Source organism: Mus caroli, chromosome 15 (assembly GCF_900094665.2).
Source record: "Mus caroli chromosome 15, CAROLI_EIJ_v1.1, whole genome shotgun sequence".
NCBI classification, from domain to species: domain Eukaryota; kingdom Metazoa; phylum Chordata; class Mammalia; order Rodentia; family Muridae; genus Mus; species Mus caroli.
The window spans coordinates 81,704,537-81,726,849 of NC_034584.1; the positions used below are offsets into that span (position 1 = coordinate 81,704,537).

The 22,313-nt window shown below is 47.5% G+C and overlaps 1 protein-coding gene across 2 annotated transcripts in view; it reads left to right on the forward strand.

Annotated features, from left to right (window-relative positions):
- Positions 1–21,876, forward strand: part of Tafa5 (TAFA chemokine like family member 5) — a 218,804-nt gene extending 196,928 nt beyond the window's left edge. For both annotated transcript variants that reach the window (XM_021183657.2, XM_021183658.2), the window contains exon 4: positions 19,807–21,876. In XM_021183657.2, coding sequence (XP_021039316.1) covers positions 19,807–19,815 — 9 coding nt within the window. In that variant the 3' untranslated portion in view covers positions 19,816–21,876. The remainder of the gene's footprint in view (positions 1–19,806) is intronic.
- The last annotated feature ends 437 nt before the right edge of the window (positions 21,877–22,313 follow it).

The window sequence follows — 22,313 nt, forward strand, 5'->3', positions numbered from 1 at the left end:
ACCGCCAGACTGATTTCCAGAGTGGTTGTACAAGCTTGCAATCCCACCAACAATGGAGGAGTGTTCCTCTTTCTCCACATCCTCGCCAGCATTCTTAAGGCCAAAAAGTAAATTTAGGGAGAGGATGTCAGTCTCGCACTTAGACTGTTCATACACTCAGGAACTTCCGCCACAGTCATCAGGGTCCCGGTGCTTTGGATGCATGCGTGGGTTTTTGGTTTTTTTTGTTTTTGTTTGTTTGTTTTTTTTCTGTGCAGAAAATTACCAAACGTATCACAGAAGGGGGAAAAATGCTATTCTCCTGGAAACCTTCTAGAATGAGGGAGTTTGATGGGCACGTTTAGCATGCAGGGCTCTTCCACCTAAGTACTGAGACACATGAGAAACTCCTGGGCTTATTTGGGAGCCTTGGAAGTCCTGATTGCCGCTGTGTCCTCGAGAATGGAAAGGCAACAGCACTCCTCTCTGCAAAGTCTGAGGCTGGTGACTCAGGGATGCTGGGCACAGGACTCACCCAGCTGAGTTCTCAGCTCCCTGAGGCACTGTAGACACATCCGGGTTCCTGCCCCAAGCATGCCTTTGCCAGTGGCACCTATAAGAAACCATCATAACCTGGACTCTGCAGTCTTTGAAAAGTAAGACAAAGCCAGTGGCCACAAAGGAGGGCTTATAGAAGGAATGAAGTTATACTTTAATATTTCAAATTCAGGTAGTATGAAAGACCGCAATAAGTTGTATCAAAAAAAAAAAATGGAGTTTCCCCTGTGGCCAATGTGAAAGGCGGCAGGCACAGAGTAATTACAGTGGTAAACAGTGAAACGCAACTCAACAGCACCAATGGCCTCGGAGTGGGTCTTGCCTTGTGCTGTGTCCATGGAAAGCCAGAGGCATCGATTGTCCCGCAGGCACGTACAGGCCTGGAGGGAAGCCATGTAGGTAGGAGCATAGGCCACCACCTCTGATCACTCATTGGACATTCTTGAAAACCAGACCCAAGGCCGTGAATATGTGAGATGAGAAATGAAACCTTCATGAGCCTCAGAAACTCAGCTCAATGCCTCAGAAGTAATAGATTGGACCTGCTACCACTGTATTTAGTGTGGAGGGTTATGTGCCCATACACACCCTATAGTGTGTGACAAGCAAGAGATCCATAGACCACACCCAGCTGCCCCAGTTTTAGCTAAAGCCATGGGAGGGCTCACTCGTACTCACTCACACATCTGATGCTGTTACTCCCATTAAGTGTTCGAGGAAATCCCTTGAGACTTTACAAAGGGTTTTACATTTTATCACTGTAGTTCAGTCAGAGGGATACATGTCCTTGCCCTGCCACAGCAGACATGTGACTTCAAAGTTGGCGTGGACCCAAAGGTCACACATGACCCAAAGGTCATGTGTGGGTACCTGGTTCTGGGCTTGAGACTCCAGCCAGGCCTGAGCCCTGGCTTCTGCCACAGGCCCTCATGAGATGAGGTGAAAATCATGTAGACTAAGTCCCAGGCTCTTAATTAAAGCCTGGCAGTGGTTAGTGTTTGTTATTACTGTCTCCTCAGCCATAGAACAAACCATATGTCCCTGAAATGGAGCTAAGGGTTCCTAAGAATTGTATCTGGGACAAATCCGTGGTTCAGAGCATCAGCGATTGCAGGGAGAATCATCTTAGTATTTCCAGGAAAAGTAAGGTTGGATCCTTACCGCACACTGTGTCCCAGATGAAATTCCCTAGGGACTGCTGAATGGAATGAGGCAGAGGTGGTAAAGACAAAGCACAGATGAGCACTGAAGTAAGTTCAGAGGGAGGAAGAAGGCTGCAAGTTCAAACCCAACCTGCAAAAATCAATCCATACCCACAGCACATGCTCCCTGAGACCATGAGCTGCAGGGTTCCCTATGAACACAGGAAGTACTGCAAGCAGCAGATGCTTGAGTGCACCCGACCTCTCCTGCAGCCTGGCTCTGTGGCATGGCTTACACACTGCAGCTGCCAAGCATTGCAAGTACCACAAACCTATATCCTGGGAAGAGGAACCTATGGGCTGAAGGTACAAGTCCATAGCAGATCATACGTCTACAATGTATAGCGACCTAGGTTTAACTCACTCCTCCCTCCCCCTCAAAACAATCAGTGTGCCAAATATATGTTCTACTGAAAACATTTTGATCTGTAACCCATCATAAAGATTTTAAAAAAATCACAGGAAGAGCTGTGGTAATCTTGAGATGGGTTGGAATAGTTGACAAGCAGGCTTACCATGTGGTCCAAAGACAGTTCCCCAGAGGAAAAGGAGTAAGGTATGTGAATAACGAATTCCCACAATACACAACAGGAATGCACAAGAAATGTGGAGATTCTTCTCAGACAATAGCTGATCAAAAGACAAATAAGACATCAGTCATCGGGGACATTACAGTTGGTTTTATTTCCTTCCAGTGACCTCTATGACCTTCTAGAAGATACTAGTAGATAAAAGCCCATCATTTTTTTGGAAGGCAAATGGGCAGTATCCATCTGGATAACCACAAGTGCTTAAGGCACTTGGAACTCAGTATAGCCATTGCTCTAGCCTAGAGTTGGCACAGGACCCGAAGGTCCCCTCTTTATGTCTACCCACAAAAGAGGAGTAGCTGTCCACACATGTGCACACTTACTCATCGATGCATTGTTGAAAGAGCCAACAGATGGAGATGGTCAGGTGTCCATCAGTGGCTGGTGAGTAAGTAACGGCAGCTGTGAAGAAGATTGGGTGCTGATGCTTGTTCCCATGTGGTACATCTCACACCTCACACTGAGTACTGTGTGGTGGATTGAATATACTTGGCACTATTAGGAGGTGTGGCCTTGTTGGAGTAGGTATGGTCTTGTTAGAAGTGCATCCGGTGGCTTTTGAAGTCTTATGCTCAAGGTCCACCCACTGAGGAAGAGAACCTCTGTGGCCTTCAGATCCGGATGCAGAACTCTTGGCTCTGCCTGGATTTTGCCATGCTGCCTGCCATAATGATAATGGGCTGAACATCTGAACCTGTAAGCCAGCTCCAATTAAATGTTGTCCTTTATAAGAGTTGCCTTGGTCATGGTGCCTCTTCACAGCAATGAAACCCTAACTAACACATACTACTGAATGCCCCTGCCTCTATAAAATGTCCAGTCTGAGCAGACCACAAAGATAGGGAAATGGGTAATGGCTGATGGTGTGCTGTCTCATTGAGGAGACAAAATTAAGCTAAATCAGACTATGGAGTGATCGTCTGGCCCTGTGACTATACTAAAATCCATTGGTTTAAAAGGACTCATGATTAAATATCATGAGATACTTAACAGTGTCTCAGGGAAACAGCTACAGTGGACATACAGATGTTGTGTCTTCCATCCATGGAAATTCTCCCTGCATCATCTCACCAGCCTGAGCTCAGAAGCCCTCTTCTGATGCCCTGCAGTGTAGTGGAGACCAGCTTGATGGGATCATAACATCTCTTTTCCGCCTTGTGTTCTGCTCAGGACCCTGGAATCTAGCCACAAAGAGGTGGCCGTACCACCCCTAGTGGCCATCCTGCATAGAAAGGGATATGAGAAGGACCCTTGGCAAGTGGTCACATTGATGGCAGACCATAGAAGCAGAGTGACCATGTAACTGAGGAGGGTTTGGCTACAGTGGTGGGCACCAAGGCGCCTTACAGGAGGCATGTCCGATTCTAGTTCTGTCACCATTGGTCTTAGGGTTCATAAGTCTGTGGCCAGCTAACAGCTGAGCAGCCTCAGGAGCCCTCAGTGATGTTGGCTGAGTCTTGTTTTCAGGACTGACAGAGGGACCAGTCCTGCCTGGTTTTATGGGATTCATATGGTGATAATGTGGGAGACCCATTTGGCACAGATGGATAGATGGCTCCTAACAGCTGACACTTATCTTGTAACAGCTCTAAATACAAAACTCCTCTGAGATGAGGGTGTAGACAGAGGTAGCTCCCTTTGTAGCCTCTGGGGAGGAAGACCCTTCCCATCTTGCCCAGGCTCTGGTGGCCATAACATTCATTGGCTCGTGACTGCACCATTTCAGTCTCTGCCTCTGGCTTTATGTAGCTGTTTCTAACTGCCCTGTCTAGATCTGTGTTCAAACCTTGAATTCTACCCTTGTAACAACACCAGTCATTAAGTTAGGGTCCTCCATAATCCAGTGGGATTTTATCTAGCCTAGATTACATCTGCTAGAACTGTCAAGATCAGGGGTAGACAGGTCATCCCTCTAGAGGGTACCAAGAGTAATCTGGTGCACTCTCTGTGTACAGTCACAGAGACATGAGGGCCCAGGTGGCACTCTGGCATCCACACAAACTCAGCTTGTCTCCAAGACTAGCTGCACATAAAGAGCCCTCTCCCTGAGAAGAGAATCCACCTCCACTCCTCTCTGGTTCTCTCCTTATTAAGGAGTTTGCTTATGGAAGATCAATAAATATTTGATGGAAGGATGAATAACCGTGGGCAGATTCCTCGAGCAAGCCCAAGGCCTTCCTCTGGGCCTCCTACGATTCCTGAACATAGCTCTGGGTCCCAGTGGGCTCTGTACTGCTTCAGTGATCACACCCCATTTTTATAAATGTGTTGAGACGTTACTTGCTAATTTTATCAGGGCTGCCGTTTGCCATCGGGCAGTTAGAGGCTGCAGACCTATACTGAGTTCTGCCTACAGAGTGGTGGCCCTGGGTCTTGGTCAATCTCCAGAGCGCCTGTCTTTGGTTGTTGAGGACGGCTATTCTGAGATCACCCTCGGTCACTGGCACTTCCTGAGAGAGGAGCTTTATGTCCTGCAGATGGGTGCTGGCCCTCAGGTGGCAGGGTGATGCTGCTTACTGGAGGTCTCCACTGGACTCAAAGCAAGGCTGGCTATGGTGTAGCTCCACCTTTGGAGAACTGGTAGAGCAGTCCTGGGAGTGGGAGGCAGTGCCTTTCCTAAGCCCAGTGCCTTTCCTGAAACCTGCAGTTGCTTCTGCTACTGTATGTTGGAGAATTTCTATTTAGGTAGCCCTAAGCATAGCCTCCTCTGCAATCAGAGCCCAGATTACTTAAGCTAACTTTACCTTAAACACCTGTCTAAAAGTACAGAGCTGACCTGACTCGCCCACAAACCATGAGTGTCCTGCTGCGTTCTCGACCAGCCTGGAAGGACAGGAGGTAGCTCCATGCTGTTCCTGAAACCACCATCAGTCAGAGATGGTATCCTGGATGCTCTGAATCTAAGTACAAATGACTCCATACTCAGCTCTGTCACGGTGAAGGTTCATTGTGCAGGAAACATCTTTGCTGTCTACAGTGACCCATCAGAACCCTCATCCAGTTGTTAGCATACTATCAAAGTGCACATGGTACCCCATATTCCTGTGTGTTGACTGCAGAAACAACCCAGAGCCTTGGAATGAACCCTGTTACCATTTTCAGCAAATGCCTATCCTATTATTTTGAGGCAAAGCAGTCCCTGTTGCCATGTGCCCCTTCAAGTCCACTACAGTCTTTGTGAGTGATGAGCTGGAGTCTACAAGATTTCAAAATGATCTTATGACTACTCAGTGGCTCTGTTGTCTTGAGCCCACAGTCAAACTGTTGCCCCAGAAATGTGTCTGGGTACTAGCCCTGTGGGAAATGGTCTGGAGAAGTGCCACCTAACAGCTGCTTGCTTTTGGTGGCTTCTTACTTTGGTCTTTCTCCCCTGGGTCAAATGAGAAGGGCAGGTTGCAGGCTGACCTTTCTTGCCCTCATCCCACTAGAGCATTCCTGTGGCCCAATGCATGTTCTCAGGAGCTAAGTCACAGTGGTGGGTATAGAACTCTCTGTTTGTTATCCCATCAGGACATGGTGCCTCTGGAGGAAGGCAGACTTCTCTTTTGGAGACAATGGTCTTTTGCCAACTGGTAATTACTGCTCTCCCAGATGTTAATAAAATGCTAGCAAGTCTAGAATGGATCCACTTGGCCATGAAGGTTTGAAGGCTGGACTCCCTATTAACTGCCCCAAGACTGCAAGAGTCGCCAGAGAAGAGACAGGCTAGAACATCAAGTGTAGCAGAGACACTCCAGAATGTCAGGAGGGACAGAGACATTTCAGAATATTACCTATTGTCTTTTTCAACATGGGTTACCACCTTCTAGTTCTCAGATATCTTCTTTAGTAGCTGATGGTGTAGATATGTTTGGACCTGGGGAAACAGGTATAAGGAGGCCAAAAAACAATGTGCAGCACAGCACTGGGCCTAGAAGGTACACTCTGCCCTGGGAAAGAGGCTACTCTTGGCCACTGCTGTGTGTCAGGTAGCTCAGATCACCAAGAACAAAGTAAGAGGGACCCAGAAAAGATTAGGAAGGTCATAAAAAGATATACTGGTTCTCATCTCTGAAGCCTGGTGGTCACCATGGTATTGGGACTTGATGCCTCAGACCTGTGGTTCTCAACCTTCCTAATGCTGCAACCCTTTAGTACAGCCCTTGAGCCAGCATCAAATTATTGTCCCAGAAGTGCCTCTGGGCACTAGCACTGCAGGAAACGATCTGAAGAAGTGCCACCTGACAGCTGCTTGCTTCTGCTTGCTTCTGGTGGCTTCTTACTTTGGTCTTTCTCTCTTGTGTCATAAATTATTACCTCCAACCATAAAATGATTTTCATTGCTACTTCATATCTGCAATTTTGCTAAATATCTGATATGTGACCCCACCACCAAGGGTTCAAGACCCACAGGTTGTAAACTGCTGTCTTAGATTCAAATAAGCTGTGAATTGGGCTAAGGCTAGACAAGGCGTGGGTGGACACCAGCAGAACTCAACGACAAAGGAGATGCTGCTGCCAGCGTGGCCAGATGTGCTCTATCATCCAGACATAAACAAAAGGTCTGAGTTAGTCAGAGTCCTGAGCATCCTGATTCCCCACTCTCCAGAGCATTCACTGGGTATCAGGGACAAACCCACCTTGGTCCATCCTTCTGGTGTTTTGTGATTGCTGCAATAAAAAGCATGTGCCCCCATGGCCAGCTCATGTTTTATGATTTTCAATTGAATCACAAACTCTGTCAGTTCTCTGTGGATCTGAGGCTTGACAGGGGTCAAACCTCGGCTCCTTATGAGTTCTGTTTTCCTTCAGGAGATGGAACAATCCAGAAAAGAAATGAGATCACAGGGAATCGGCTGCTGCTGAATTCCACTCCCTTGTGCCTTCCTGATTTTACAGGGACTTCCTATGGGGGTCTTCCTCTCAAAGCAATGTGCACCTTCATGAGACCGACACACCCTCACCACATTGGCTCATGAAACTCTTAATGAGGATAGCCCAAGTCAGACTCATGGCAGAGCAGAAAGCTAGTTTTTGCATGGTGCTTTTGCTGTGGCCAGATCGAAGGCAAACCTTGTTGTCAGCGTTAGAGAGGGTGATCTGCTGCAGCACTTTCACCAGCCCTGAGGCCATAGAAGTGCCCAAGTCGTGTCCTTTGATAGGAGCCATGTCCATATGTCACCACACTGCTATCCATCACTCAGAAAGGAGCTGCAAGCTCCATCTTGCGTGAGTCGACTGTTCCAAATCAACAGCCTCAAGATTCACTAGAATCATTCTTAGAGCTATTACCATCAGTGTTCGGGTCTAAAAACCCAGAACAGCCCCGCACCATGAAGACAACAGCAACCTACACCCTTGAGGCGGCTATGACTAAACCAAAATACTCTCCTCAGGTGGGAGCACGGGGCCATCACTCTGCCTAGACGGGTTATAGAGGGAAATCTCATGAATCTTGAACCTGGGACTCCTATGCCAGGATAGGATGGGACAGCAGTGCCAGTCCCCGGTGTGCCATAGTGCTCCTCATTAAGAAGGCCTGATGACTGGGCTTGTGGCTATTGGTCTTGTCAACTTGACACAACCTGGAATCATCTGAGGAGTCTCCATGATAAGTCGTCTACATTGGGTTTGCTTATGGTTGTGTCTATAGGGGATTGTATTAAAACAGGTAATTGGTGTGGAAAGATCCTGTCTACTATGGGCAGTACTACTCCCTAGGCACAGAGTTCTGAACTCTATAAGAGGGGAAATGAAGCTAAGTACAAGTAATTGGGCATTGGATACTCATTTCCCTTTGCTCTTCACTGTGGATGTGATGTGACCCACTGCCCTAAGTTCCTGCTTTGACTTATCCACAGCGATGAACTGTGACCTGGAATTGTAAGCCGAAAGAATGCCTTTCCCCATAACATTGCTTTTTGTCCAGATGTTTTATCACAACAACAGAAATTAGATTAGGACAGGGCTCGCCTCTGCTGACAAAGGTTGTTTCACCTCTAAGTTCAGTTCCTGTCCAACAGGGCAACAACAGCATCATCCTATGAACTGTGGTCAACACGTGCTAGAGCTTAGGATATGGGCACGGAGATGACCTCTCTGTCTAGAGTGTTTCCATGGGGTCAGGGAAATGCTCAGCACCACCACTGATGTGGTATCAGGTCTGACTTCCAAGAAAGAGGGCATTGTAGTCAGAGTGAACAGGTACCTATGATGTCAAGGTGGACAGAGGTCCCCCGACATGCATGCCGTGAGTTCAGCTTGAAGACCTTGTCAGGACTGCTTCAGCTACTGACAGGGATGGATATCTGGGTAAAGAGTCCTCTGTAGTACCTTTCTTGAAGATGGAGCAGAAAGTGAGGCCAGGTAGGATAGGACCAAATTGATGACTGTGAACAGGAGGTGGACAGGCACAAGTCATGCCTGATACTCATAGGACATTTACAGGTCAACTTGATATCCAGCATGATCCCAACACTCCGGGAGGCCCTGGAAGGTCTCATGGGCCCTGTTATCAGGGTGGGAAGTTGGTGTTTGTCATGGCCCAAACCCAGCATGTTGTGCTCAAATAAATGGAGAAGCATGCCTGCCGTGTGGAGCCAGGAAGACTTCCTGCACATTCCTGAGGTCTGGCTGGCTATCCTTCGAACACTATGACATGGTGGAAATGTGTCCCAACATGGCACTGTTCCAGGGCTTGTGTGTGAAGGTGACTCCACCGTGGACTTTTTGTTGGTCCAGGTACCTCTATGCTGCAACCCTGAGCAGGACAGTGCTGGGACTCTTCCTGGCCATGGAAGAAGCCATGTGCCACAATGTGTTCCCTGTCACAAGGTCCTCAAACTGCAGACATTCTGGGTCCCTGTGGACTCTGCCATTATCCATCCCTTGGACCTTGCTGTATCTTAGGGCTATAGCACTGAAAGCCTGGGCTATATCTGAAAGGACCAGAGGGACTAGTGAGCAGTCACCACCAGTGATCAGGTCATCAGGTAGCCACAGATTACTGTCTGGAAACATAACTCAGTATATACTAAGCATTGCTATATAACTACCTTCTTTCCATGGTCTGCCCTCATGTTGTCCTTGAGTACAGACTCTGGGGACATCATAATCCTCATAACATGTCTGACATTTGTGAGAGTATTGGCATATGTTGATGCCTGAAGACTGTCAGTCCAGCCTCCTGTGACTTTCTGTCCATACCAAGCAGAAGGATGCTAGGCTGCCACCTACTGCTTGTTCCCACACAGTTTGGGCTCTGCATCAGGTTTTTTTGGTCCCTGTATATGCAGGACATTTTGTCTCGGGTCTTAGCTGAAAAGACAGACCTTGGACTGTGCTGGCCCAATAGATAGGGATTGTAGATATTCATCATATACCTGAGAACATATGGGACCAGGAGGGGCCAGTGTTCAGCTGAAGAGCCGGGAAGAGGGATACTAGGTTAGAGTGAGTGGAAAAACAAGTTCTGATGTAGCTAAAGGTCTAGGGTCCTGGAGGGTGAGATTTGTAACCAGTTCTGGGCATGCCTAATTACAAGTCAGATATAGTAGGCACACACATGGAACACAGAAGGCATATTGCTGAAATGACAACTGTGACAGTCAGTGACATATGAGTCACAGACACTTGGAACTATGGGAGCAGGGTCCCAGCCAGCCATAAATCTTTGGCTTTTATACCCTCAGGCTGGCCTCCTGCATCAAAGCCTGACATTGAAAACTCATCATAGCCCCAACTACATGAACCCAGAGAAGCCTTGCAGGTCCTTCTTTGTGTGGCCCCATCGTCGGGTGTAGTGCAGACTAGGGTGCTCTCCCAGAATCTTTCCAGTCACCCTGCCTTCTATTCAGTCCCAGAATGGTTTGGGGGTAGCTAAGCAGAGTTCCATTCCAAAGATCCTGGCCTTGGAGGTCAGGCCCTACAGTGGCCATCCTATAACACTAGGTCGAATGTGGAAATGGACCTTGAATCTTTGTCATACTGCCTCTGTAATTTGTGAGCAGCTGCATCAGCAGTATCCAAGCTTGGGGACACCATGAACCATGAAGCACAATTGGCCTCAGCCAGTGCTCACTGGGAAGGAACATTCAGTGTCCCTCTGTATCCAACATGTATGTGAGGACCCTTGTCAGAAGGACAGTCATCTCCCTGAAGGGTTTACAAGCCAGCCCCAAGGTCTCTCTGGAGATCTTTGGCATCCCTGTAATGTATCTGAAAAGCCCAGCATCAGCACAGGATGCCAGGCACACTGAATGAGCACAGAACACTTTTATAATGCTAATGCTGATCTCTTCGTCCACTCCCCCACTGGCTCAGTAAGCAGGAGGGTTTGATCTTAGGCATCATCTAGGTCTTTCTGTCTGCTGCTTGGGTTGATACATCTCTCTCTTATTTTTAGAATTTACTGAATGTACATGAGTGTCTGTCCGTAAGTTTGTCTACCGCCACGTGTGTGCAGTGTCCGTGAAGGCCAGAAGAGGGTCTTGATTTTCAGATGGTTGTGAGCTGTCATGTGGGTGCTGGGAACCAAATCCAGGTCTCCTGGAAGAGCAGCCAGTGCTCTTAACCACTCAGCCATCTCTGCAATCTATGCTTGCATATTTTTTAATTTGTCCTTCGAGAGTTTCATACAGTGTGTTCAGATTATATTTATGTTTGAAAACATACATAGATTCATCTCTGTATTCTACATGGTTGGTTGGATTTTTGTTTGTTCGATTCAGGGTTTCTCTGTAGCCCGGTCTGTCCTGAAACTCATGCTGTAGACCAGGCTCATCTTGAACTCAGAGATGCACCTGCTTCTGCCTCCTGAGTGTTTGGATTAAAGGCGTGCGCCACTACACTTGGCTCATCTTTATATTTTATATCTTACTTTCATTTGTTTTGTTTTTAAATTGTTATACCAAAGAATTTATATTTATTCTAAATTATTAGCACATAAAGTAACAAGTTTCACTAGAGCGTTTTTCATGCCTATGAACCATTATACTTCATTCTTATACATTCCTTTTCCCACTTTTCCTTCCTTAGCTCCTAAGCTCCCTCATTATAACCTTTCTCCATAATCAGCCCCCTCTGTTTTCTAATAACTTGTCCCATTTTCCTTCCTCTCCTCACACCCACATCCCTCCTGATGATTTCTTCCTCTCATCTTATGGTTTCCATGTCTCCTAGATGTTTTCATATCAGAGAGTAGTTTTCACATATGAGAGGGAACATGTAATATTTGTTGTTTTTTAAGATTTTTTAAATTGTGTGTGTTTGTATGTGGATATGTGTGTGGGGGCGCAGATGCCCAAGGAAGCCAGAGACATCAGAACCCCTGGAACTAGAGGTGCACGTGGTTGTGAGCACCCTGGTGTGGATGCTCAGAGACTAACTGTTCGTGTGCAGTGTAGGCTTTTAACCACTGGGCTGTCTCATCAGCTGCAGTATGTGTCCCCCGAGTCTTGTTTCAGTTAGCAGAGTGATCTCCAGTTGCCTCCATTTTCCTGCAAATGTCACAATTTTATTTTTCTTTGTGGATGAATAAAGTTGTGTGAAGGGTGTGTATGTGTGTGTCTGTGTGTGAGTGTGTGTGTGTGTGTGTGAGTGTGTGTGTGAGTGTGAGTGTGTGTGTGTGAGTGTGTGTGTGTGAGTGTGTATGTGTGTGTGAGTGTGTGAGTGTTTGTGTGTGTGTGAGTGTGTGTGTGTGTGAGTGTGTGTGTGTGAGTGTGTATGTGTGTGAGTGTGTGTGTGTGAGTGTGTGTGAGTGTGTGAGAGTGTGTGTGAGTGTGTGTGTGAGTGTGTGTGTGTGAGAGTGTGTGTGCGTGAGTGTGTGTTTGTGTGTGTTTGTGTGTGTATGAGTGTCTGTGTGTGAGTGTGTGTGCATGAGTGTGTGTGAGTGTGTGTGTGTGTGCGTGAGTGTGTGTGTGAGTGTGTGTGCGTGAGTGTGTGTGTGTTTGTGTGTGTATGAGTGTCTGTGTGTGAGTGTGTGTGCATGAGTGTGTGTGAGTGTGTGTGTGTGTGTGTGCGTGAGTGTGTGTGTGAGTGTGTGTGCGTGAGTGTGTGTGTGTGAATGTGTGTGTGTGAGTGTCTGTGTGTGAGTGTGTGTGTGAGTGTGTGTGTGTGTGAGTGTGTGTGCGTGAGTGTGTATGTGTGTGTGAATGTGTGTGTGTGTGCCATTTCCTGATAGTCCTAGGTCCATTTCCTGATCGTTAAGACTAGTGCTGCCTTAACTGTGACCAGGAGGAAAGCACCTCTGAGGTGTGTTGACTTGGAGTCCGAGGGAAAATACCCAAGAGTTCCAGTCTTGTCTTCCGCAGCGGCAGCCTGAGTTTTCGCCCCCACCTGCAGTGTGAAGTGTTCCTCTCCAGCATCCTCTTCAGCGTCCTCTCCAGCACTTGTGGTTCTTTGTCTGTTTGTTTTTTTTCTCAGTTTTCATGTTAATCTGTCTGATACATGGTTGGTAAAACTTTCTTTCCATTGTACAGTCTGCCTTTTCACACTACTGCTCATTTACATTGCTGTGCAGGTTTGTAATCCAGCTTGTCACCTCACTGCAGAATTCCAGTCTCTTTCAGAAAGACACTGTGTCCACATCGTCAAGGGTTTTTCCGTATTTTCCTCCAGCAATTTGGAAGTTTCCGGTCAGCTGAGGTCTCTGATCCATTCTTCTCTGATTTTGTTCAGGGTGAGAGACATGGATCTATTTTCCTTGTTCCAACCTTTAATGGAGTAGAGACAAAGTAGATAATCCCAAATCAACCTAACAAAAAGTCGTTCCTTTAAAAAGTTAAACAGGATTGACAAAGGACTTTCCACACTGAAATGGAACCCAAATTAGTAAACGTAGAGACCAGTGAAATTCAGAGAACCATGATGGGACACTTTGAAATTATATTCCAATAAACCTGTAAAGTCTGGAAAAAAATGGATAAATGTCTTCAAAGATGACCTAACAAAGTTAAGTCAAGAAGATATAAGCAACTTATAGGGTGCTATCACAAACAATGATATCAAAGCAACAATAACTCCATATATGTCAAGACCCGTAACAGGGAGGCTCGGCCAAATTTTCCAAACTGTGAAGAAAAAATACCAACACCTATCAAACGGTTCCAAAAATGGAAGGGAAACTTCCAAACTCATTCTTTGAAGCCATCATTGCCCTGATAACAAAACCAAGTGAAGATAGCATTAAAATAACATTAAAAAAAAAGTATGGGCCAATATCCCTGATGAACATAGATGCAAACATTCTTCATTTTAAAATAACTTTTAATGATTTATTTATTTCTATTTTATGTGAATGGGTGTTTTTCCCCGTATGGATATATGTGTGAGGGCGCTGGATCCCCTGGAGCAGGACTTATATAGAGTTGTGAGCTGTTATGTAGGTGCTGGGTATTAATTACACCCAAGTCCTGTGGAAGAACAGAGAGACAGGATTTTTCTGTGTAGCCTTGGCTGTCTTGGAACTTTCTCAGTAAACCAGGCTGGCATCAAACTCAGAGATCCACCTGCCTCTGCCCCCTGAGTGCTAAGATTAAAGATGTGCACCACCACTGCCCAGCAAACATTCTTAATCCAACACTTGCAAATTGAATTCAAGAAAGATAACACTATGACCAAACTGCATCCCATGGGTGCATGTATGGTTCGATCTCCATAAATCAACAAGTATATGCAGCCAATATTACATTAAGTGGGACAACTGAGAGCAAGGAGCAAGGTTCTCTGCTCAATATAGTGTGTGGCATCTTGGCTACAACTGCATGTTAGCTACTGTCACGGTGAATTAGTTAAATAAACCACTCTGGCTTCTGATGGGTTGCATGAATGCACCCAAGTACTCTCTGGATTCACGAATGAAAGACACACATATATCAGCTAATTTTGATATGCCTTGACCAGCTCAAAGATTGGGCATTTCTAATCCTCCCCACGGCTAGCATACATTCTCTCCGCCAACTTTCCTAAGTCAACTTGCTAAATCAACATTTCATCTCTGCTACCCCAGACCCCATTGCGGGAGTAGACACTAGGGCCATTTTTCTGAACTCTTACATGGCTGGTTGCTTTCTTTCCTGCAGCTCTTACATCTGATCCTCCCCACTCTGAGTCATGGTGATTCTGCCCACCCCCAGTCCCTCCCCCCTCCCCTCCCAGGTCTGGAAGCATGGCTTTTTGGAAGCCAAAACAAGACAAAACACTAGAACAAATTCCCAACAGTTACCTTCTAGGCCTGTGTCTGAACACTGACCACAATCAATTTGGAGTGGAAAGGGCTTGCTTCCATTTCAAGTCCAGGTCTCAGTCCATCACTGATGGAAGTCAGGGCAGGAACTTTCAGGCAGGTACTGAAGCAGAGGCCATGGAGAAACACTGCTTACTGGCTTGCTCCCCGTGGGTTTGCTTAGCCTGCTTTCTTATACAACCCAGGACCCACCTGCCCAGGGCTGACCACCCAAAATGGACTGAACATCCCCAAGTCAATCATTAATCAAGAAAACGCTCACCACAGGACAGTAGGGTGGAAGCATTTTCTCAATTCAAGTTCTGTCTTCCCAAATGAATCCAACTTGGGTCACATTGACAAAAATCTAGCCAGCATCAAGAGCAAGAGAAGTGAAGGCGTAGTCGAGGTAAAACAGGAAACAGGAGGCAAAAATCTCTCCTGTTTGCAGAGAGCATGACTCTCTGTGTGGAAGGTTCTGATAACCAGGAAATTTTTTAGTTCTGCTAACACTTTTCAACCAAGTAAGATACAAAGCCAGCATACAAAGTTCAGTGGTCTTTCTATCTACCAATAATAAATATGCTGAGGGAAAAATCAGGAAAACATTTACTTCCACAATAGCTTCAAAAATATACTGTAATGAAACTAATCAAGGATGTGGGAGAGTGTTGCAATAATAACATCACAACACTGAAGAATGTTTAAGACATTAGAAGATGGAGAGGCTTCCCCAGCCCCACCATGGATAAATACATGGCCCTTGTTTGTTTGTTTCAATTTATTGTGTAAATAGCCACATGTCCATAAGCTATCCACAGATATAGTGCAGTCCTCATTAAAATTCCAATGACAGCTGTCCCAAAAGAATTCTACAATTCATATGGAGGCACAAACCAAGGCAGCTCATGTTGGCTTGTGTGCCAGAGGCTTTCCACAGAGATCTCTGGCACGGCCTGATGGGAGAATTCCAGCGAAGGGCAGGGAGGGGAGGTTGCTTCCGCAGTTTCTGCTGCTGCAGTTGGCTCCACCACCATCTCTGCCATGCCTTCCAGGTTACTCGGCTACTCCATGCCGCCCTGCACTGAGTCCAGTCAGGCTGGGCCGACTAGAGGCCAACTAGTCAGTAAGAAGTGCGGTGGAGCTTCAGGCAGCATTTCAGGAGAGCAGACCTCTTCCCAAGAATTACATCTCTTAGGACAGAAGGCTCAGACAATGGATCAGTTCTCGCACACTTTTAATCCTTCTGGATAGGATTCTTATATACAGTTTTGGGGGGTAAGGATTTGACAACAGGTACTTCTCATTGGTTTGGTCTGAGAGCTTTGGAGAAATATTTGCATGTGAGAAGGCTTGGTGCTGCTCCTATGTGGCCAATGGCCACATACCTCTCTGCGGAGCAGGGGACTGTGGGAGGCTGTAGCTATGTGACAGGAGCCAGGGACCCAGGAGGCATGGCTGAACACCTGCAGTCCCATGCAGATGAAGTCACCACCCATTGGATCACCGGGATTCCATACCTTTGCTTGACTGGAGACCAGGCTTTCTTCGCAGAGCCCACCACCCCACAAGCCCAAGCCATCCTAAACTTAAAGAACCACCCTTGAGATATCACAAGACCTGATCTCAGTTATACTACAGCACCACAGAGGTGGAAGAGCATGTAGACTGGGATAGAATAGAGGGCCCAGGAATAAACCCACCAGCTACAGAGCCCGATCTTATACAGAAGTACTAGGAGTCTACACTAGAAAGAAGACACCCTTTTTCCAACAAAGAACACTGGGGGGAAAGCTGGATATTTAAATGTGGAAGAATGAAACTAAAGATTTTGATCACAGTAGTGTGCATTGGGGTGGGATGGGTTTGTTGTGTGTAGACCAGACCTACGAGTGGGAACCTGTGGTACCAGGGCCTGTGTGGCTGTCACCCGAGTGGTAGGGAACAAAACAGCAGTTGTTGGGATGTAGAAAGAAAACCCCAGTAAACCCAAAGGAGCTCTACCCCCATGTCCATCACAGAGCTTGTGATCACCATGAAACATGCTCCTGACTTGTTCTGCAATGGTAACTGGACTTAGGGTCACAGCCTATGCCCAGCAAGCCAGTCTCAACTACCTATACTCCATGGACCAATATGAACAGTCTAATTAATTGTGAAAAGCAAAGGAGGAAAAAAAGATTGATTTATTCAATGTGACTACATTGAGAAAAGAGATGTAATGACCTCCTCAGATCCATCCTCGGGGTCCTGAAGTGAGATTAAGGTTTAAGTAGAGGACAGCATTATACATATCTAAGCAGTGTTGGTCAATGTGGTTCCACTCAACCTTGACCCATCACAGTCTCTTCCGTAAGGTGGCCCGGCAAGTTGTAAACCTCAGGTGTGGGGAAGTGTCCCCTTTGTCTGGCTCAGGCTTTAAGCTTTCTCTTTTCCCAGCATGAGGTTATGGGGAGGAATTCTGGATTCTTGGGGACCAGCGTTTGACTAGTGGGACGGCCAAATTGGGAGCAGCAAACATCTCTGGAATATGTTCAACCCTGCCAGGCTGGTTCAAATAGCAAGAAGACATTCCTTCAAAACCTAAACCTGAGTTCAGCACATGTATATCATTCAAACCCAAGGCTGGGGAACCGGGGAGCAGGGGATGCAACTGCTCACACTGTTATATAACATTCTTTTGTTAGGCTAAAGCAGTGGTGGAGCTGGAAGACACAGGTCCAACTGTCAGGAGACCAGGGACAAGTGACATTACAGATTCTTGGCTTCAGGACACAGCAGAGCCTGGGAGGGTGGGAGTTTAAGAGCTTTGAGCTCACAGTCAGCAGCCAAGATCAGCAGTTGACTCCAAAGAGGCCACACAACACAGGCTGGCCAGGGAGCCAATGAAGAAAGGACTCAGAATCCCAAGAGAAGGTCCACTCAGAACCTGTGACAACAGACCTGTGCATATGTGATGGAACCAAGGCCCTCCAGGCAAAGTGTACTTCTGTGTCTAGCATGTCCAGTCACAAATGTCCTAACGAGCTGTGAAGGAGAGGTATAGACAGGGCCCTGTCAGCATGAGGCTGAGACCGTAACAACCAGTCTCAAGAAAACCAAGGCAATGAATTCCCTGTAGTTTGAGCCAGTCCTGCCCGGCTGCCCTCAAACTCCAGCCCCCAAACTCCGAGCTGCTGCTGTTTGAGTCATCCGTGTATAGCCATCATGCTGTGCCCATAATATATGCAGCCATCATGCAGATCCAGGCAAGCACAGAAACACAAAGGCTCTGTGGAGTGGCCAGCAGGGACAGCCCTCAGGGTACGTGGGAGACAGCTTGTAAGCTATGTCCTAGACAGCCCACGCTCAGGGACAACCCCACTAACCCGTGAGTAGCCTGGCCTAGTACACCCTGTTCTGTGATCTGGCACCTGGGACCAGGAAGAAACAGCCAAGAACTTCTGTGTTTCTGAAAAGGAGTTGCCACAGTCAGTCATGCCCTAACAGGCAGACGGTTTGGGGTACAGGAAGGGAGAGCACACAGATAACCTGCTTGGTCTCTCACCATAAAGAATTTCCATGATGCTGAGAGTGTGGAAGGGGTTTCTCACAGAATAAGATGAACGAGAACAGACACCAGCTAGGATGTGTGTGTAGGGGGAGGGGACCCTGTCCTACAGCACAGATGGAGTAATGCTAAGACCTTCCTCATTGTTCCTTTCTAGAAAGAGCAGAGGCTGTTGCTATGGAATTGTGGGAAAGCAGCCCCCAGAACACATCTAGGAAGAGTGGCTTTCTGATAATTCAACAGTATGTTTTTCTTCCAAGGAGATGTCACCGAATAACAAATGTGTATGGTTACAGCTGTTGGTTTTCTCATGTTTGCAGACAGCCCCCACCATCCTCTCATATCTAACAATCACCTTCCAAAATGTGCTCCAGACACAGACCACAGATCCCATCCCCGCTCAGTACAACAGCAGTGGGAGAGGGGTGAGCATCCCAGAAGCCCTCACGAAAGTTGCCAAGCCATGGAGGCAGGCAGGGTGGGGCAGCCTTAGCCTCTGATGATGACAGAGTGGATGTTCCGTGAGCTGGTCTTACAGACACTGTCAAGTGATACTGATATGAACAATCAGGTGCAATTGTCCCCATGTGTTTGGTGAGTACATGAAGACACAAAGGACCGACGAAAGCTATGAGTTTGCCAAGCCAATGGAATGTAGCTGCCTCCATTAACCTATGGTCTGTCTCCCTGAAGCCCCTACTATGGTACATGGATTAGAGAGGCCACTCAGCAGCTGGGCCCCACTCTATGAGTACATAACCTGGGGGGTTCCATGTGGGAAGGATCCGATGTTCTGGAATTGTGGTGTCTTAGTCCCAGGGCACCTCCTGGGGTGGCAGAGGTGGGTTTGTTACTGGCGATGTTAGAGTCACAGCTTGAGACCCAGCAGCCACAACAAACAAGGCCCATCCACCATCCTAATACAACAGAGACTAGCAATGGTAAAACACACAAAAAAACCACAACCAAAACAAACAAACAAAACAACAGGATGAATAAATCTGCATGGACATACTGGGAGGTGGAATCAGAGGTCTATTGACTCCTATGTCTATAGGATACTGAATGAGGTTTAGGTGTGAAGGGCAGGTAGTATATGTATGACCAAACCGTCACGGTCAATGTGTGGTCCCTCCCACTGCTAACCTATCAGTGTCTCAACTCAAGTCTCTCTTGCAAAGTGATCTGCTAAGGTGGTCAGAACTGTGAGTGCCCTTCCTGAGAGACAAGCTTTTCTGGACACCAACCTTCCACCTTTCCCTTCTATCCCATGGGACTCCTGCAGATGTTGTAACGCTCTAGGGTCTGATTGCTCAAGGGTGGGAGTGAGGTACCTTCTCTCCTGCCAGAGCTGCTAAAGGATCAGGTTCAAAGTGCTTGCCCCCTGTGCCAGTGTGCTACTCATGCTAAGTATGCCAGTTTGTGCCAGGCACCCTTGGGAAACCAAAAAGACCTAGACCAGCTCTGGCCAACACAGGCTGGAGAGTATACAGAGGTTCCTCTGGGTCCCCAGCAGAGGGCATCCTCCCTTGGGGCACAGGCAGAGTGATACTTCTGGGGTTTAATCTATGTAGAGTGCCCATCTTCCCAGACATCCAGGTCTACAATCTTGGTCCAGGAGATGTTAAACTTGCCCATGGTGGGCAAGAAGGAATGTGTGTATTGGGAATGTGACTCTGGATGACCTCAGTATGAGGCTGACAGCTCTCTATCTTTGCTCCTCAGGTCTCCTGACAATCGCAGCCCCTGCGGTGCCCCCTGGGAGTGGCTGTGGCTCCCTGGAGATTCTACACCTCAGCCACAGTCCTGCATCCTACGTGGACACCGCTCATTCTCCCCCATCCACCCACTGTTTCCCAGAGGCCTAACAAAGACAGCCCAATTCCTCGGAGCTCTGAGCTCAAGTCTGTCCAGCTGAACCCAGGAGGCTGGGACTCAGACACACATGTCAAGGGTGGTGCCTGGAATCAGCAATACCTGGTGTGTGGAGCCTGGCTGCATTCATCCTCACTAGCCGCTTGCTCCCTGGAGTTGGAGGACCGGAACACGGAAACTGTGGCCCGGCCAGCTGAGCCACAACGCAAGGTCCGGGGACTGTCAGGTGCAGAAGCCACCTCCTCCTCTGTCCCAGACTGTCTGAATCGCTTTTATTTTCTTATACTTTCAGTATACTCAATAGACCAAAGAGCAAATCTATTTTAACGTGGACACATCCCTGCTGCCAAGAGTTCCCTGGGTTTGATTGTGGGGCGGGGGAGGGCGCAGTGGCAGACATGCTGGTGGCCCAGGCAGCATGGAGAGGGCATCTGAGGCCAAGACCCCCGCCCCACGAACACTGCAGCGTGCCCTAAGAGGATGGCTTTGCCCAGAAGGACACCACCGTGGTGCACCTGCAGGACCCAGCAGGGGCGTGGCCGGCGACGGCCCCCAGCGGACAGCAAGGGCCCCGGACACAGACCCTTTGCCCCTGTGCTTAGACCAACTCTATCGTACTAAAATCACTTTCTGTTTTAACCAGTTAGACATGCCTCTTCCACAGCTCCATTTTTGATAGTTGGATAATCCACCATTTGCCAAGAGCATGCTGGGTCTCCTGTGACTGCTATCTCATCTGATACACCATTTAGCTCCAGAAAGCAAATTAAAGAAAACTGAAGTAACCCTGTTTGAAAGAGATCATTAAATGTATTTTGCAAAAGCCTAAAGTTATATATTTAACAGTTTTTATATGTTGTATATTTGTAGAAAATCCTATTTAACATTTGACGCCAGGTCTGACCATCCTGAGAGTTGTGGCCAGGCCTCCCTGTGATCCTGGAGACTCTGGGGTGGCCATGGAGGACCTCAGAGCAGACATGGATGGGCAGAGCTGTGGGTGAGGTGCAGAGGACCCTGCCCATTCTAGGAAGCTCTGTCTCTCTTTGCTTTGGTTTGGTCTGATAGCTCACATCCCCCTGTGAGTCTGTGTATTGGTAAACATTGCGTATACAATATTTTGGTCATGGATTTTGGTCCCTCTCTCTCTTAACCCCTTTTGCCATCCATAGATCTTGAGTCCATGTACGGCCAACTTGCCCTTCCCAGGTGAATGACCCCCTTCGTTCTCAAAGGTCCTTGTTCTCCACATTGGGAGGCAAAGACAGCAGGGATGGAGGGGGTGGAGAAGCTGGGGAGCAGAGTCACTGTCCTTGCTTGCCCTACACTGTGGGGTCAGAGACTATCAGATAAGGGACAGACACAGTCCCCCATTCATTTTCCTGAGTTCTGCTATGAGCATACTACCTACATGTCCAATTAACATGACTATCATGCTAGTAATATACTACTAAAGGCAGACATTAAAAAATGTATTTAACTCCAGTATATAGATGCCGTTCCAGCAAGCATAGGCTAAAGATAGGAAAGAAAGTCCATTTCTGTGAGACCCATCCCAGTACCCATGTGTCCTCCCCTCACTCATGCAGAGATTATATCCTGGGCAGGGAGATGAAGCTGACATGAGGGGCTCTCATTAGAGGAGGTAGTCAAACAAGGCCACTGTCTCCGAAGTGTCAGGCTCCAGTGGCCTGTGTTGCAGGGGGTCAACAGGGCAGGAGGTCTCATTTCACCACTGAACCTCAACATCCGCCCCACCTCCCCTTGGCTGTTTCTTTTGAAAGCTAGCATAGAGACCTCTGAGGGCAGAGAACAGGAGACTTAAGATGTTACAGCATATTTCCCCCTTGTTTTACAGTATCCAATTTTTGTGTTGATTCAGCTAAATTATGAAAATAAAGAAAAAAAGTCCTTTGATAATCATGGCTTTTGTTCCCTGGCCGTGGTGTCCTGGGAGAGGGGAATAGTTTGCATGGCTGGTGGGGACAGTAGGTGGGCACCATGCACTGGGTCCTTCCTGGTCACAACACCTGAGGCTGGCACCATCACCAGCTCCTCCTTGAAGCACCATCTGGGAGTTAAGTGCCAAGGATTTCTTGGCTTGCACCAATAGGCTCTGAAGCCATCCCTGGTATGCACCCAGGGTTCCTATACTATATTATAGGCCTGCTCAGGGGTGCGCAGATAAGATAGAAAACTACATGGAGATCTTGTCCTGAGCTGCTCCTGGGATATGTCCCTGTCCATCCCCCAGAGGCAGGAGCAGGGATCTCTGCTTATTAAAGACATAATCTTCTGCTTTACCTCACCCCTGTGGGCCAGAGGCAGACAGGTGGCCCAAGGGAAGATGGATTGTC